This window comes from Panthera pardus, unplaced genomic scaffold (genome assembly GCF_024362965.1).
Source record: "Panthera pardus isolate Hobbes unplaced genomic scaffold, ASM2436296v1 HiC_scaffold_27, whole genome shotgun sequence".
Classification (NCBI taxonomy): domain Eukaryota; kingdom Metazoa; phylum Chordata; class Mammalia; order Carnivora; family Felidae; genus Panthera; species Panthera pardus.
In genome coordinates, this window is record NW_026526843.1 from 104932640 (window position 1) to 104946468 (window position 13829).

A 13829-nucleotide genomic window follows, 5' to 3' on the forward strand; every position below is an offset into this window, starting at 1 on the left:
GCAATCTGACTTTGGTCAAAGTGTGAAATCTCTGCTTCACCTGCTCTCCCAGCTTCCTCATACTCCCTTTACGTTATCCATCTTTATACGGGTTTGTATGAGTATAGAGGGAAGACACAGTCTGTTAACTATGACTACCAAAAGGAAATGGTTTGCAGAAAGCGTGAGGGTGAGCTCAAGGTTGTCTATAAAGACACATACTCATTTTGTATTGTATAACACTTGTGACAGTAACAGGTATTTTGCAACTGGAAAACCCAATAAAATTAAAACTCAGTACAGATATTCTTTAAAAGACAGTATGTTCATCTAGATATGTCTCTTGAGGGAAGGGAAACAAAGCAAAAATAAACTGGTGGGACTTCATCAAGACTAAAAGCTTCTGCAGAGTGAAGAAAACAATCAACAAAACTAAAAGGCAACCTACTGAATGGAAGATATTTGCAAATGACCTATCTGATAAAGGGTTAGTATCCACAATATCTAAAGAACTTGTAACACTCAACACCCAAAAAACAAGAAATCCAATTTAACAATGGGTAGAAGAGGGGCACCTGGGTGGCTCAGTTGGCTAAGCGTCCGACTTCAGCTCAGGTCATGATCTCATGGTTTACAGGTTCGAGCCCCGCATTGGGCTCTGTGCTAACAGTTCACAGCCTGGAGCCTGCTTCAGATTCTGTCTCCCTCTCTTTCTTCCCCTCTCCTACTCATGCTCTTTCTCTCTCAAAAGTAAATAAACATTAAAAAAAAAACTTTTTACAAAATGGGTAGAAGGCATAAACACACATTTTTTCAAAGAAGACATACAGACGGCTAACAGACACATGAAAAGATGCTCAATACCGATTATCATCAGGGAAATACAAATCGAAACTACAATATCACCTCACACCTGTCAGAATGGCTAAAATTAACAACACCAGAGACAACAGGTGTTGGCGAGGATGCGGAGAAAAGGGGAACCCTCTTGCACTGTTGGTGGGAGGGCAACCTGGCGTAGCCACTCTGGAAAACAGTATGGAGGTTCCTCATAAAAGTTAAAGCTAGAACTACCCTACGATCCAGCAATTGCACTACTAAGTATTTATCCAAAGGATACAAAAAACACTAATTCAAAGGGATACATGCATCCCTATATTTATAGCAGCACTATTTACAATGGCCAAGATGGAAGCAACCCAAGGGTCCATCAATTGATGAATGCATAAAGAAGATGTGATACGCACACACACACACACACACACACACACACACACACACACACACACCGGAATATTATGCAGCCATAAAAAGGATGGAATCTTGCCATTTGCAATGGCACGGACGGAGCTAGAGAGTATAACGCTAAGTGAAATAAGTCAAAGAAAGACAAATGCCATATGATTTCACTCAGGTGGAATTTAAGAAACAAGACAAATACGCAAAGAGAAAAAATAAGAGACAAATCAAGAAATAGACTCTTAATTATGGAGAACAAACTGATGGTTACTAGAGCGTGTGTGTGTGGCGGGGGGGGGGGATTGGTAAAGTAGGGATGGGGATTAAGGAGGGCACTGTCATGATGCGCACCGGGAGTTGTATGGAAGCGGTGAATCACTGTATCGTACACCTGAAACTAATCTAACACTGTATGTTAACTAACTGGAATTAAAATTAAAACTTTTTAAAAAACAAAAAAGATAGTATGTTCTAGGTAATGGGATTGAAAAAGGAAGGTGTTTTACTTTCTTCCCAGTACCATACCGAATTTTCCATATTGCCTCCATAAAGAATGTGCACTAAAAATTTTTTAAAGACAACCAATAGATATGGAAATAGTTGATGTTCGAAATGAAAATTCCTGAACACAGAATCGATGCTGCGGTAACGAGACAGATAAAGGATTCCCATGTACAAAGACTGGAAGAGAACAAAGATGAACCCCCTTAAACGGAGCAAGTGGCATTGTGGGTGATCGTTTTTCTAAATTTTGTGACATGTAATAAAAATAACTTGTGAAGTTATCATCTTTGAATAAGCAAACTTGCCCTTGAAAAGTTAGTTTTCGGAGGAAAAACTAAAGCATACTGGCCTAGAAGAAACAGGAACTAAATCTTTAAGTCTGTCACAACAACCACCTGAAGAGGGGGCAAATAAAAGTTTACTGGGGAAAAACAACAAATATTTAAGGCTAAAGGTGAGAACCTCACATTCCGCTAGTGGGCTAACGCCAGAAGGCAACCCAGAGTTGGACTAACCCTTCCTATTTTATGAAGATGGCATGAGGGGACTTCTCTGCCTTCTGTGAGTCCTGGCCTAGGAGAGCTGGCGGGCGGTGGGGCGGGGGGGGGGGGGGGTGTGGTGTTGCTGCAGCCATTCTGTCCCACTTGCTCCATTTCTCTGGTGGGAGACCAAGCAGTCTCAAGAGCTCCGAGTGACTTCGAGTGCCTGGCTGCATCATTCAAAGCCTAAACTGAGGGGGACGAGATTTGGCCTCTGTGTCCCTGATTCGATTTTACCAGAAGTCACACATTGAACTGGTGTTGTACATCACTTCCCAATGTGGTTCGAACCCAAAGAGGAGAATGGGTGTCATCAGAGCCCCCCAAACCCCAAGACACGAATGCAACAGCGCTCCTTACCTCAAAGAAGCTCGGACAAAAGGAAATGGCTTCTGAACGTAAAGCCAAACACAACCATAAAGGAGAAGCAGAAACTCGCCTCTCTTGAGAAGCGTAACAGGGGCGCAGTTAGCTATTCTGTTTTCATCGACGAGTTTAGGTACTTCTGCGGTCATTCACATGATGGGAACAATAAAGGCCACCGAAAACCCCTAAGCTGGTTTTCCGCAGCCAAGTATCACGGCGGCTTTACGGTATCAGCAGGTCACAATGCCAAATCCTTCGTGCCCACCAGTATCAGCAATACAAATAACACGAGAGACCGTGGGAATAGGAAAAAAAAAAAATAAACGAAAATAATTCTTGAGGTTGACCTCAAACTTGGTAAACTAAGAATTCATGAAAGTCAAGAAAATGATATTAAAGTCAGGGTAGGTGCAGATGCTATAGTGGTATCTCATCGATGCTAGAAATGCTGAATGGAAGGGGTCACATCACTTCCAGTTTGAAGTGTTGGGGACTTATTAACTTTGTGATTTAAGCCTCCCCATTTGTGTGTGTGTGTGCGTGTGTGCCTTGTCCATAGCCAACACTCCACTAGGGTAACTTAAAACAAAATAGGAATTTATTTACAACAGCAAAGATGTCAAAAATAACAGAAACGATATAGAACAAATCCAAGAATTATTTTATGAAAAAGGCAAACAATATATACACAAGAGATAAAATAAAATTCAAAAGGGCAAACTTAATTTTGACCTCATCAAAACAGCTGCAGAATGTGGCAAAGTGGTTTTTCAGGTATGAATTGCGTAAGTAATGTTGGGCCAATTAAACACACACACTTTTCAGCTTTTCTCTCTTACTGGCTGAGTCTTCTTCCTCTGAATCCTATTGACCTTTGAGGACTGTAACGTAGGGGAGGCCATCCAAGATTTACAAGTATAGGCTGTTTACACGGGTACTGAAAAAGATACGCTGTCTGGCGGGCTCGCACTTTTTAAAAAAAGGTAAACCAAAGGTATAAGCGAAGTCCCATCTCACCCTCCCTGCTTATTTCTGGGGTTGTGTGTGTGTGAGAGAGATCGCCTTGCCCTACCACACAAAATGTTGCACCAGGAATCCTTCCAGCTCCTCAAGTGCTCTAAAATGTTTTCCCCAACTTGAACGTGCATCAGAATCACTCAGAGGGCACAGTAAGACACAGATCACTGGGTCTCGAGCTCCGTTTCCCGATTCGGTGGGTGTGGTGCTCGGCTGAGAACTTTTATCCTTAACCAAGTCCCGAGTGATTATGATGCTGTCAGTGCTGCCAGACCACACTTCAAAAACCACTGCTCTAAAACATCACCCCTTTAGGATTTTGACCAGTCACGCTTTTCCCAGAGAACAGAGCAGTACATTATGCGACCGCTTGGGATCAGACTGGTAAGATGTTGGCTACCAGGCATTCCATTACCACTAAGTTTTTCACACGCCACGGTTTTGCGTGACTTATGGATCTGGATAGTGACACCATGTTCTCTTGACCATTTACCTCAAGTTCTAATTATTTACTATTTCAACTATCAGGCAAACACTTGTACCTACAATAGTTGAAGATCTGAAGGATCTCGTCTCTAAAAAGAAAGATGGCTTGCGACGCCTGGGTGGCTGTCGGTCGGTTAAGCGTCCGACTACAGGTCAGGTCACGATCTCACGGCTCATGGGCTCTGTGCTGACAACTCGGAGCCTGCAGCCCGCTTCGGATTCTGTGTCTCCTCTCTCTGCTCCTCCCCTGCTCGTGCTCTGTCTCCCTCTCAAAAATAAACGTTAACAAAATTAAAATAAATAAAATAAAAAACAAAAATCAAAGACGGCTCAAATCCATCTGTCACTCTCTTTCAACTCCTGGTAGCTTTTACCTAACATCTGATTTTCACATGACAGTGGCCGTTGTCTAGTACCTTAGCGTCTACTAACTAAAGCACTCCAAACTTGACACAAAGGTGTCACTCGAGAGCAGGGCTTCTCTGCTGTGGAGGTGAGGACAACACCCAGGGATTAAATGTGCTGTGGGTTAATGCTGCAATGAACTTTAAGTGCTCTCAAAAACAACTTTATGCAGGGCAAATTCACGTCAGGGGAACCGGAGAATGCTAATAAAACAAATCCCTTATGAAGATAAAAGAAGAAAAAAAAAAAAGAACTTCAAGGACATGCTCATCAAAGGACTCACCAATCACCTCTTAAGTTCTCTGCTATATGACTTGCAAATTCGCAGGGCTCAACTAGTATGAGTATTTGCACTGAGTCACAAAATTCAAAGCAATCAAGCATTTTGCATTCCACTGTTACGTAAAAGGAATTAAGAAATGGGGAAATGAAAATAATCCACTGCTTTTGATGTTTATTAGGTTTACAAAAACTGTACATTTTTTTCCTTAAGAAAAAGCATTAACTTAGTACTGGTATCAAATAGACTAAACATCCATTAACAGGAAAATATTCTGATTTTTATTTTTGCACGTTATTCTCAAGTACACAATTACAATAATGTCACACATCCCTATATGATTTTCTTTTTATGTATTTTACTTTTTTTACAAAGTGTACAGAGGGAGGGACATACAATATTTAATAGGATATTTCTACAGAACAATAACTTATATTATGTCCTTGTAAAAATCTGTACCTCTTTAAAACATTTAACTGAAACATCCATTTTTTTTAGCTTTGCTAATCAAAATTGTTTTAAGAATTAAAACTAGGTTGTAACTAATGTCAGTACATAACAGTGACTACAAGTTCATTTTCTCTTTATACAGACAAATACATCTTATCATATTCACTTGACCAAACCCTTAAATACCTTTTAAAGGTTTCAATATTGTGCTTTAAAAAGAAAATAGCTGTGTATGATTCCAGACTATGTAAGAGAAATATAAAGTGTGTACAGTGTTGTGTTCTTTATCTTTCAGTTTATTTAAAAAAATATAGTTAAATGACCAATTCTTTATATTTTCTGTACTAATTTTACAGCATGTTTTAAAGTTAATAACTTTCCACTTTCACTTAAGTGTTTTCTTTTACATGACTTCTGGGAAAAAAAAATTAAGGGAGATTTTAAAGGTTCTCACAAAAAAACAGACAGAGCTTTCAAGAATAGTACTGCAGGGCAATGAATCACACAATTGTAAGTTACGCTTAAAAAAAAAAAAAAAAAAAAAAAGAATGTTTATGGGGCCAAGAGAGCACAGGAGCTCCCGCTGGGATAGGCCCATGCCTTGGCTTTAACTGGCATTCAGGTTGGAGTTCATACCAGCCTAAAGCACTTGATTTCCAAGTGGATGAAATCAATCTAGCACTTCAGAGGCTTGCCAAACACCAAATATTTAGATTTCTAACCCTATAAATAGAATTCTTGAATACAAGTATCAATGGCAAAGAGAAAGATGAAAGGTTAAACCCGAACAGCACAAAGGGGAAGGAGCACCATCATGAAGTGGCAAGGCAGCTATCAGGTGGGAAGCAAAGTCCTTACTAAATCTCCTACAGCATCCCGGATACTCACATGCTGACATCCCATCTAAAGGACCCCAAAAACTGTTCTGCATTTTCCAAGATCCATCTTCGCATGATCCAATTCTAAGTAACTGACTTCAGTGTATGCGCTTCTGAACTGATTCAGAACTGTTTAAAAAATACCAACTCTCAAAGAAAAACAAAACCGTGAAAGACTTGGGGATGTTGCAAATAAGGCCTCAGATTTTCCTCACGCACTTAAACACACCTTTATCTTCTAACCAAAGCCAATTTGAGTGTTCAGGTTTTTAAAGTTTGCTAACTGTAACTAAGACGTAACAGAGCAGGCTGGACCTGCCAAGCGGAAGTCATCATTAGCACCCAATCTCTGGGACACGGAGCTGTGGCTTCCTTAATCCCCCTTCACTGGGTGACAGACACAGAGTTCCCTCAAGAGTTTCTCTGAGAGAACGGAGGGAGTTCTGCCTGGATGCTCATTAGCTTTTCAGAAAAATATAAAGGCATGGAGCTGAAGTTGTATGAAAACATTCTATCTAGAAACATCGTAACGTCTATTTTTCAATTACCAAAGATATTTAAAAGAAAATACCTTTAACTCTTTAAAAATACTAGTGTCCTTATTTTCCTTCTAATTCTTCACCTGAGTAGTCTCTCTGAAGAGCATGATTTACAAAATGCTCTCTCATGCATCCCTGCATCTTTCGTGTTATTGTAAATTTAATACTTTTCATTATAGATCTTAAACAACTACTACTGGGGTTGTGTGTATAAATATGTAAAATAAGCAATACACACAGATACATGTTCTCTATATATGTGCATATATATAATTCAGGGTACATTTACATATATAAAGTCGCAAAAGATCCTACAAGCCACGAATTACCTCAAGGAGATTCCAAAATGCAGTCCTCGATAATCTCATTTGTAACACACAACCATTCCGAGACAGAGCAGCACAGACGGAATAATCAAAATACAACATGATCAAGCCAAATTTGTCAAGGAAGTTTTCTAGAAGTCTGCTATGCTGACAAAAGATGTAAATACACCAAAGAAAGCCCCCCCCCCCCCCCCCCCCCCCGCAAAAAGTACAGCTTGTCTGCTCAACGAAATGAAAAGTAAAGACGAACCCAGCCACTGTTCTTTCCTCAGCGATGCCCGGGTGGCAAAAGCTCAAATGGAAACTTTCACTGTCATGTGGTCTGAGAAGAGCAAGCAAGACAAGTCAAGGACTTCCATGTTAGGATAATTAGACCTGACTGTAAAATCTCCCGTTTATGTTAATAGATGTCTCTGACAATTTTATTGTGAGAAATTCATGGGGAAAAAAAAAATGAGTCAACACGAATACTTTCAGAGTTACCAATCTAAAGTTACCTTAACTTTAAGTTAAATGGTCTTAGAAGAGTACCATCAAGGTAAGCAAGGTAAATATTTAAATAAATATAAAACTTGTAAGATAGAAAAATCCAGTATAGCATCAAGGATTACTTTATTAAAAGCAACTTATTTGTTGCTGCTTTCCCCCATTTATTAAACAAACTGAATAGAATTCAGAACACACTATTAAACAAAATGTAAAAAAAAAAAAACAACAAAACTCAACTAGAAGCAATAATTCTATTTGTACACAGCATAAATCAATATACAGTATTGTATGTGAACGAGACTGACTGGCTTTAAAATGAGATTTCTGCTTCAAGGCCAACATCTCCACAAATGTCTGTAGAAGGACTATCAGGGCAGGCCAACCTCCTTATGATGTCGCATTATGTGCTGGTTCTTTTCCGAAGGTCGTCGGAACCCCTTCTTGCAGTACTCACAACGGTGAGGATAGTCTTTCGTATGAATGGAGATAACGTGCCGTTTAAAGCCCGAGGCGTCTGTAGTGCTATACTCACAGTACTCACACTGGTACACTTTCCTGCCACTGTGTGTCTTCATATGCTTTTTAAGCTCGTTCTGTTGCCTAAATCCCTTTCTACATCTCTTACACCGAAACGGAAGATCTTTTGTGTGAACTGAGAGAATATGGCGACTTAGAACAAATGGATCTGCAATCTTAAAGTCACAATGTCTACACTGGTGCATTTTTTTACCCTTGTGGGCAGCCACGTGTTTCTTGAGTTCAGAAGGCCTGTGAAAGCCTTTATCACACATGTCACACTTGTGGGGGTAGTCCTTCGTATGGACTGAAATTATGTGTCGTTTCAAGTCGCTCGAGTTCGAACTCTTGTGGTCACAGTGCAAACACTGGTGTGTTTTGCTTTCTTGGTGGATAAGAGCATGTTGCTGCACCTCTTTGGTATCTGAGAAAGTCAGAAGACAGATGTCACACTTGAATGGCATCTCTTTACTATGCTTAGTTTTTACATGCGTTTTCAAGTTAGAAGAGTCTGCAGACCTATATTCGCAGTACTGGCACTGGTACGGCTTCTCCCCAGTATGGATTCGCATGTGCTTCTTGAGCTCTGACGGGTGACGAAAACCTTTACCGCACTCCACGCAAATATGAGGAAAGTTCTTGCTGTGGACCGCCAAAAGGTGGCGATTCAGTAAGCCTTGTTCAGCTGTCTCGTATTCACAGAATTTACACTTGTGCATTTTGTTGGCTCCTTTCTCCTTATGCACCATTTTGTGAGTAAACAAAGCCCCAGCGTGAGAGAAATGCTTCCCACACTCATCGCATTCGATGGCCTTCTCGGCCTTGCTGGTCAGCTTGTGGCTCTCCAGGTGGTTGTGTAAACTTATCTTCTTGTTGGTAGTGTAATCACAGTCAGTACAGCGGTACTTCTTCTTGGTAAGGTGTTCGGGATGGTTTTTCATGTGCCTTTTCAAAAAACCTCTGGACTTAAATTTTTTCCCACAAATCATGCAGGGATAGACAGTCAAGGGATGTCCATCAGGGCCAATAATTATTGCTAAGAAAGGAAAAGAAAGGAACATGAGTGATCAAACCAAGTTCTGTTTTGGTTTCTTCAAGCATTCAAAGTGTGCGTTCTGAACATCATTAAGCAAGTGTTCCTACGTTAAGCTATTGGCTACTTAACATTCCTTCTGCCAGTTTTCAATGTAAGAGAGACAGCAACCTGGTCATAAAGAGAACCCTGGTCTGAAAACTTCATTCAGGCTGACTGTACCAACCTCAGTCCCTCCAGTTTGAAAAATCAATCAATAAATATGTGACTCCTACCAACTAACGACTGGAGCTATATCGCTCGGTAGAAAATTATTTTGAAAAATAAAGTGTCGTAATCACAATTCCTGCTTTGCCGATTCCAAAAAACGTAATTTTGTGTCAACTTACAGTAGAGCTTAAACCCACCTATGAGAAATTTCATATGCAAATTGCCATACACAAATAGATAGGAATAGGTCACATGAACTCGAGTACCCGTCCTCCTGCTCTATAAAGTATGCCTACTTTATGCTAACAGAATCAGATTCTTTGTAGTCATTGAGTTTTTAAGAGAGTTAATGCCTGCAACATATTTGAGGGATTTCTTCTCATTTCCACATAAAAATCACCCACGTTTTGAATTTTTTTCCCATCCATGTTCGATCCATTCCTTGTTTCTTTTTCTCCCAGGAAATCATTCATGAATATCACTGAATTCTTAAAATTATATTTTCAAATTCAGTACACAGAAGCTACAATGTGGTCTAGCAGCTAGAATGCCATCACAACACCTCCGTGGACACACGCTAGGGTTTCATCTGAGAGCTCGCAAAGCACGCTGCGCTGTGGAACTCATGTGCCCTCACCTGTTTGGTACTGCCTGGAATCAGGTCTTCTCCTTTTCTTTGGTTTTTGTTTAGCCAGTCTGCCGAGCCCAGCAGACTCATCTATGTGCAAGAGGGCACTTGCAGTGCCATTCCGGGTTTCAATTCCATCAGAATTATTACCTAACAATGCGCATTAAAAAACAAAATTATACAGTATTATAAATTATAAAAAATTAGGGATTCTTTATTAACTATAACAATGAAAAGTAAGCCATGATACTCATGAATGACAGAGAGTCCCCATTCTAGGTAATGGGTTGTATGACCACGTTCATTATAGTGAGACGGTAGGAAATGCCTAGCTTCCAGATCTAAAAAACACAGGTCAGCATTGTGCCCCATGGACTCCCCTGTCGTCTCCCCAAACTGCAAAGTCATGGGCCAGATACAATCAAGAGGAAAAGTTTCGGCTGGAAAGCCTGTGCACTTCTTGCAGTACTCCCTTCTACGTAATAAACACATGAAGGAAATTCCTGTTAGAAATAAAGACAAAAAGTAGACTTTATAATCTTCCTCTACTTGTGCTCAAATCAAATAACCCTTACAGGGCACTGGTATTTCGTATTTCGGAACCCTAGGACAACAGGCACCGTTTCCAGGCATGGAGTCATGTTCACGAGCCAACGGCGTCCAAGGAGCTGCTGAGCGACTTACCGTAAGCTGCCGCCCACGCTATTGGCATGAAGGTCTTGATTTCGTTGTCGTCCATCTGCTGCTCGTGCACGGCGGCGGCCGCCGCGGCAGCAGCGTCCTCCTCTCCCACGATCACTTCCATATAAACTTCATCAGCGATTTCAGCAACATCTGAATAGGAAGTGATATAAACCTTTGTGACCGTGTTTACAGAGATGGCAGGGGAGACGTCTGTACTCAGATTCGGTGAAGAGGCAGGTAGAAAGGCCCAAACGTTACACACCTAGAACACAGCTTCCACACAGTCGTGAGCGGTCAACAGATACTTGCTGAATGAACCCTCCTCCATTCCTTGGCTTTCACCTTAACCCGTTTTTAAAGCAACATTCGAAGCGTACGTAGAGTCGCTGATACTGCCCCTGGGATACGGCAGCATAATAATCTGTACAGTAACGCTACTCGTTTCCTTCAAATTCTGACCAGATTTAAAGAGGGCGCTACAGAAACAAAATTTTTCTCCCACAAAAAGGGCACCTACTTACTTAAATCTTCGTCTTCTTGCTGAGAGTCGTTGACAGTCATATAAACCATCTTTTCCCTTGGCACACGAATACTGCTATTCTGATCAAGTAATTCAACTCCGTGGTCATTCTCAGGTTCACTCTCCACAATGTCTACGGTGCCACCTATCAGGGAAGATGACAGCTCCGAGAATTTATCTGAAAACTTCATTTCCATCCGGGTGACTTACTACATTTTACAGACTTTTCTCCCCCTACATGGAAATCCTTGCTTAAAAGTTATCTTCCGAATAGGTTTCAAAGGTTCTCAATCCAGACCACCCAAAAGTCATCGGGTTGAAGCGGCTGATCCGGATGCAGGTTATGCTGAAACTTTCCTCTTACCTAAGTCATCCTCTCCAGGGTCGGCTTTAAAAATGTACACCTTGATGACTTCAGGGCAAGTGCCATCCACTTTACAAGGATCGATTTCCGACTCTGCATCCATGGTCATTCCAGAGGAACCATCGTGTTCTATTTTGCCAGCATCATCCACTGAAAACGCAGGGAATGCATTACAAATAACAATAGCAGATACTTAAATAAAACGTTACCGTTTTTAAAAGTCTTTTTTACGAATACAATCTCTAACATGAGTCATATGAAACTGGATAATTTTCCCTAGACAAGTAGACACGCGGGCACGGTGGGAAATGTGGCTGTCTGCTAAGCCAAAGCTGGGGTCACGGAGGGCCTTGTGCAACCAGGCAGAGGAGCTCAGAGACTTGACAGTGGTAGGCCAGAGGTTTCTCAATCGGGTCAGATGTCAGTATCTCTTAGGGAACTTAAAAACACAGGCCCCAGCCCAGCGGCACTACAGAATCAGAATCTAGGGGTGAAGCCAGGTATGTGGGCAGATTTAGAGATTCTGATCAGAGACTTTTAAGCAGAGCAGCGACAAGGGCACAGCACCATTTTTGCTACACCGCGCTGGCCTTTAGAAAAGTGGATGCAAAGGGATCAAGACAAAGCAAGGATACCACTTGTGAGTCTACAGCAATAAGGCAGGCAAAGGATGACGAGGCCTCGAATCAGGACAGAAGCAGATGGGGAAGAGGGCTGGACATGAGCCCCGTCTCAGAACTGAAACGGCAGGACTTAAGACCCAAAACTGAACACGACAGAGGAGCCAAGGATAACTATGGGGTTTCTGATTTAGGTGACTGGGTGACTGGAGGAGGAAACGTCAAGAAGGACCGCTCTTCCTGCATGATTAATTAATTTAAGGTCCGGGAGGTAACATCCCTAAAAGCTCTCAGAGCTGGTGCCTGCCCCTATCCTTTTACATTCCCAGCACCCTCTGCTTGTCTCTCGCAGAGTATGCAGTTCACTGTATTCACTCTCAGGGATCTTCCCCCATCCCTCCGACTGACAGAGCGGAACCTGCCATTTCATTATTCAGTCTTTCAGGACCGAGTCTGGTGATGGTGGATGCTCAGAATACTGATGAACCAATGATTCAGTCGACGAGATGTGTGAGGTCAGTTGCTGAATATTGGGAGTCTGAAAGGCTGAAGGCTGACACAGATTTGGAGCCACCAAGTCCGTGTCAACTAGCCCTGAGATCACACGGTGAGGACCTGCAGTGTGAGCGGAGAGGGGCAAGGATATCCTGAGGAACATCACGGTTTAAGGGAGGGACCAGAAGAGTTCACAAAGGAATCCGAGAAGGGAAAGCCGGAGAGGTTGGTGGAAGATCACAAAAGAAGCTAGGGAGTTATAAATTCCAAGAAGCCTAGTGAGGCCCATGGCAATAACGCAGCGTGCGCACGACTGAAGGAGGAAGGTCTGTACTGACCACAGCAACCCGGAAGTCACTCCTGCTCCCGGTGAAAAACAGTGTAGTGAAGGCTAGATGGGGTCAGATTAAAGTGGAAGGTGTGCATTTCTTCAAGAAGTCTCATTCTAAAACGGAGAACAAAGGGGCACTAACTAGAATGGGTTGCAGGGTCGAGGGCTTTTCTGTTTAATTAATAAAAATACCCAAGCATATTCAGTCTTGGGAGCAAGTACAACAAGAAGCTGAAGCCAGAGGACACGGCAAAACTTGTGGATCAAGATCTTAGAGGAAAAAGGGAAGATGAAACCGGAGGCAAAGATGAAGAAATTTCCCTTAGACTGGGGGAGCAACATGTTATCCTCTTGAAACTCGAGGCAGTAAACATGGATGCAAACGGTACGTTTGGGGGAAGGTACGTTAAGAGGGAAGGCTGTAGTGTCGGAAGCTGGAGGAGTTCAAGGCTGATGGCTCCAACTGTAGATAGGAAACTGCAGGCAAGGGCTGCAGTTATCAGTGAGAAGATGGCAGACTGGGTGAAGAGCTTAGTAAGTTTGAGAAAATGAGCTGATCCGGGACAAGCTTCACAATATGAAGGTTCAAAGAGATCAGCTGGTTAAGCTCTTCGTGGTTTAAAAAAATAAAGAGGGGCACCTGGGTGCCTCAGTCGGTTAAACATCTGACTCTTGATTTTGGCTCAGGTCATGATCTCACTGTCCTGAGATGGAACCCTGAGCAGGGCTCTGCACTGGGCATGGGGCCTGCTTAGGATCCTCTCTCTCTGCCCACCACTCTCTAAAAACAAAAACAAAAGACAGCAACAAAAAAACTCCCAAAACCAAAACCACAAAAACAAAGAAAGGTTCCCTGAACTCTGCACATAACTACCTAAATTCCAGTATCTTGACTATGCTTTATAAAAATGGTTTGGAGGGAGAAAGATTT

The 13829-nt window shown here is 42.0% G+C and overlaps 1 protein-coding gene across 5 annotated transcripts in view; it reads right to left on the minus strand.

The window, feature by feature from the left end:
• Nucleotides 1-4969: 4969 nt before the first annotated feature.
• ZFX (zinc finger protein X-linked) overlaps nucleotides 4970-13829 on the minus strand; it is a 55498-nt gene continuing 46638 nt past the window's right edge. For 4 of the 5 annotated variants that reach the window (XM_019433544.2, XM_019433543.2, XM_019433545.2 and 1 more), the window contains exons 4-8: nucleotides 11453-11602; nucleotides 11090-11233; nucleotides 10569-10718; nucleotides 9894-10034; nucleotides 4970-9049 (exon numbers count right to left, since the gene is read on the minus strand). In XM_019433544.2, the coding sequence (XP_019289089.1) occupies nucleotides 7866-9049; nucleotides 9894-10034; nucleotides 10569-10718; nucleotides 11090-11233; nucleotides 11453-11602 (1769 nt within the window). In that variant the 3' untranslated portion in view covers nucleotides 4970-7865. The remainder of the gene's footprint in view (nucleotides 9050-9893; nucleotides 10035-10568; nucleotides 10719-11089; nucleotides 11234-11452; nucleotides 11603-13829) is intronic. The other variant, XM_019433547.2, reaches the window with a different exon arrangement.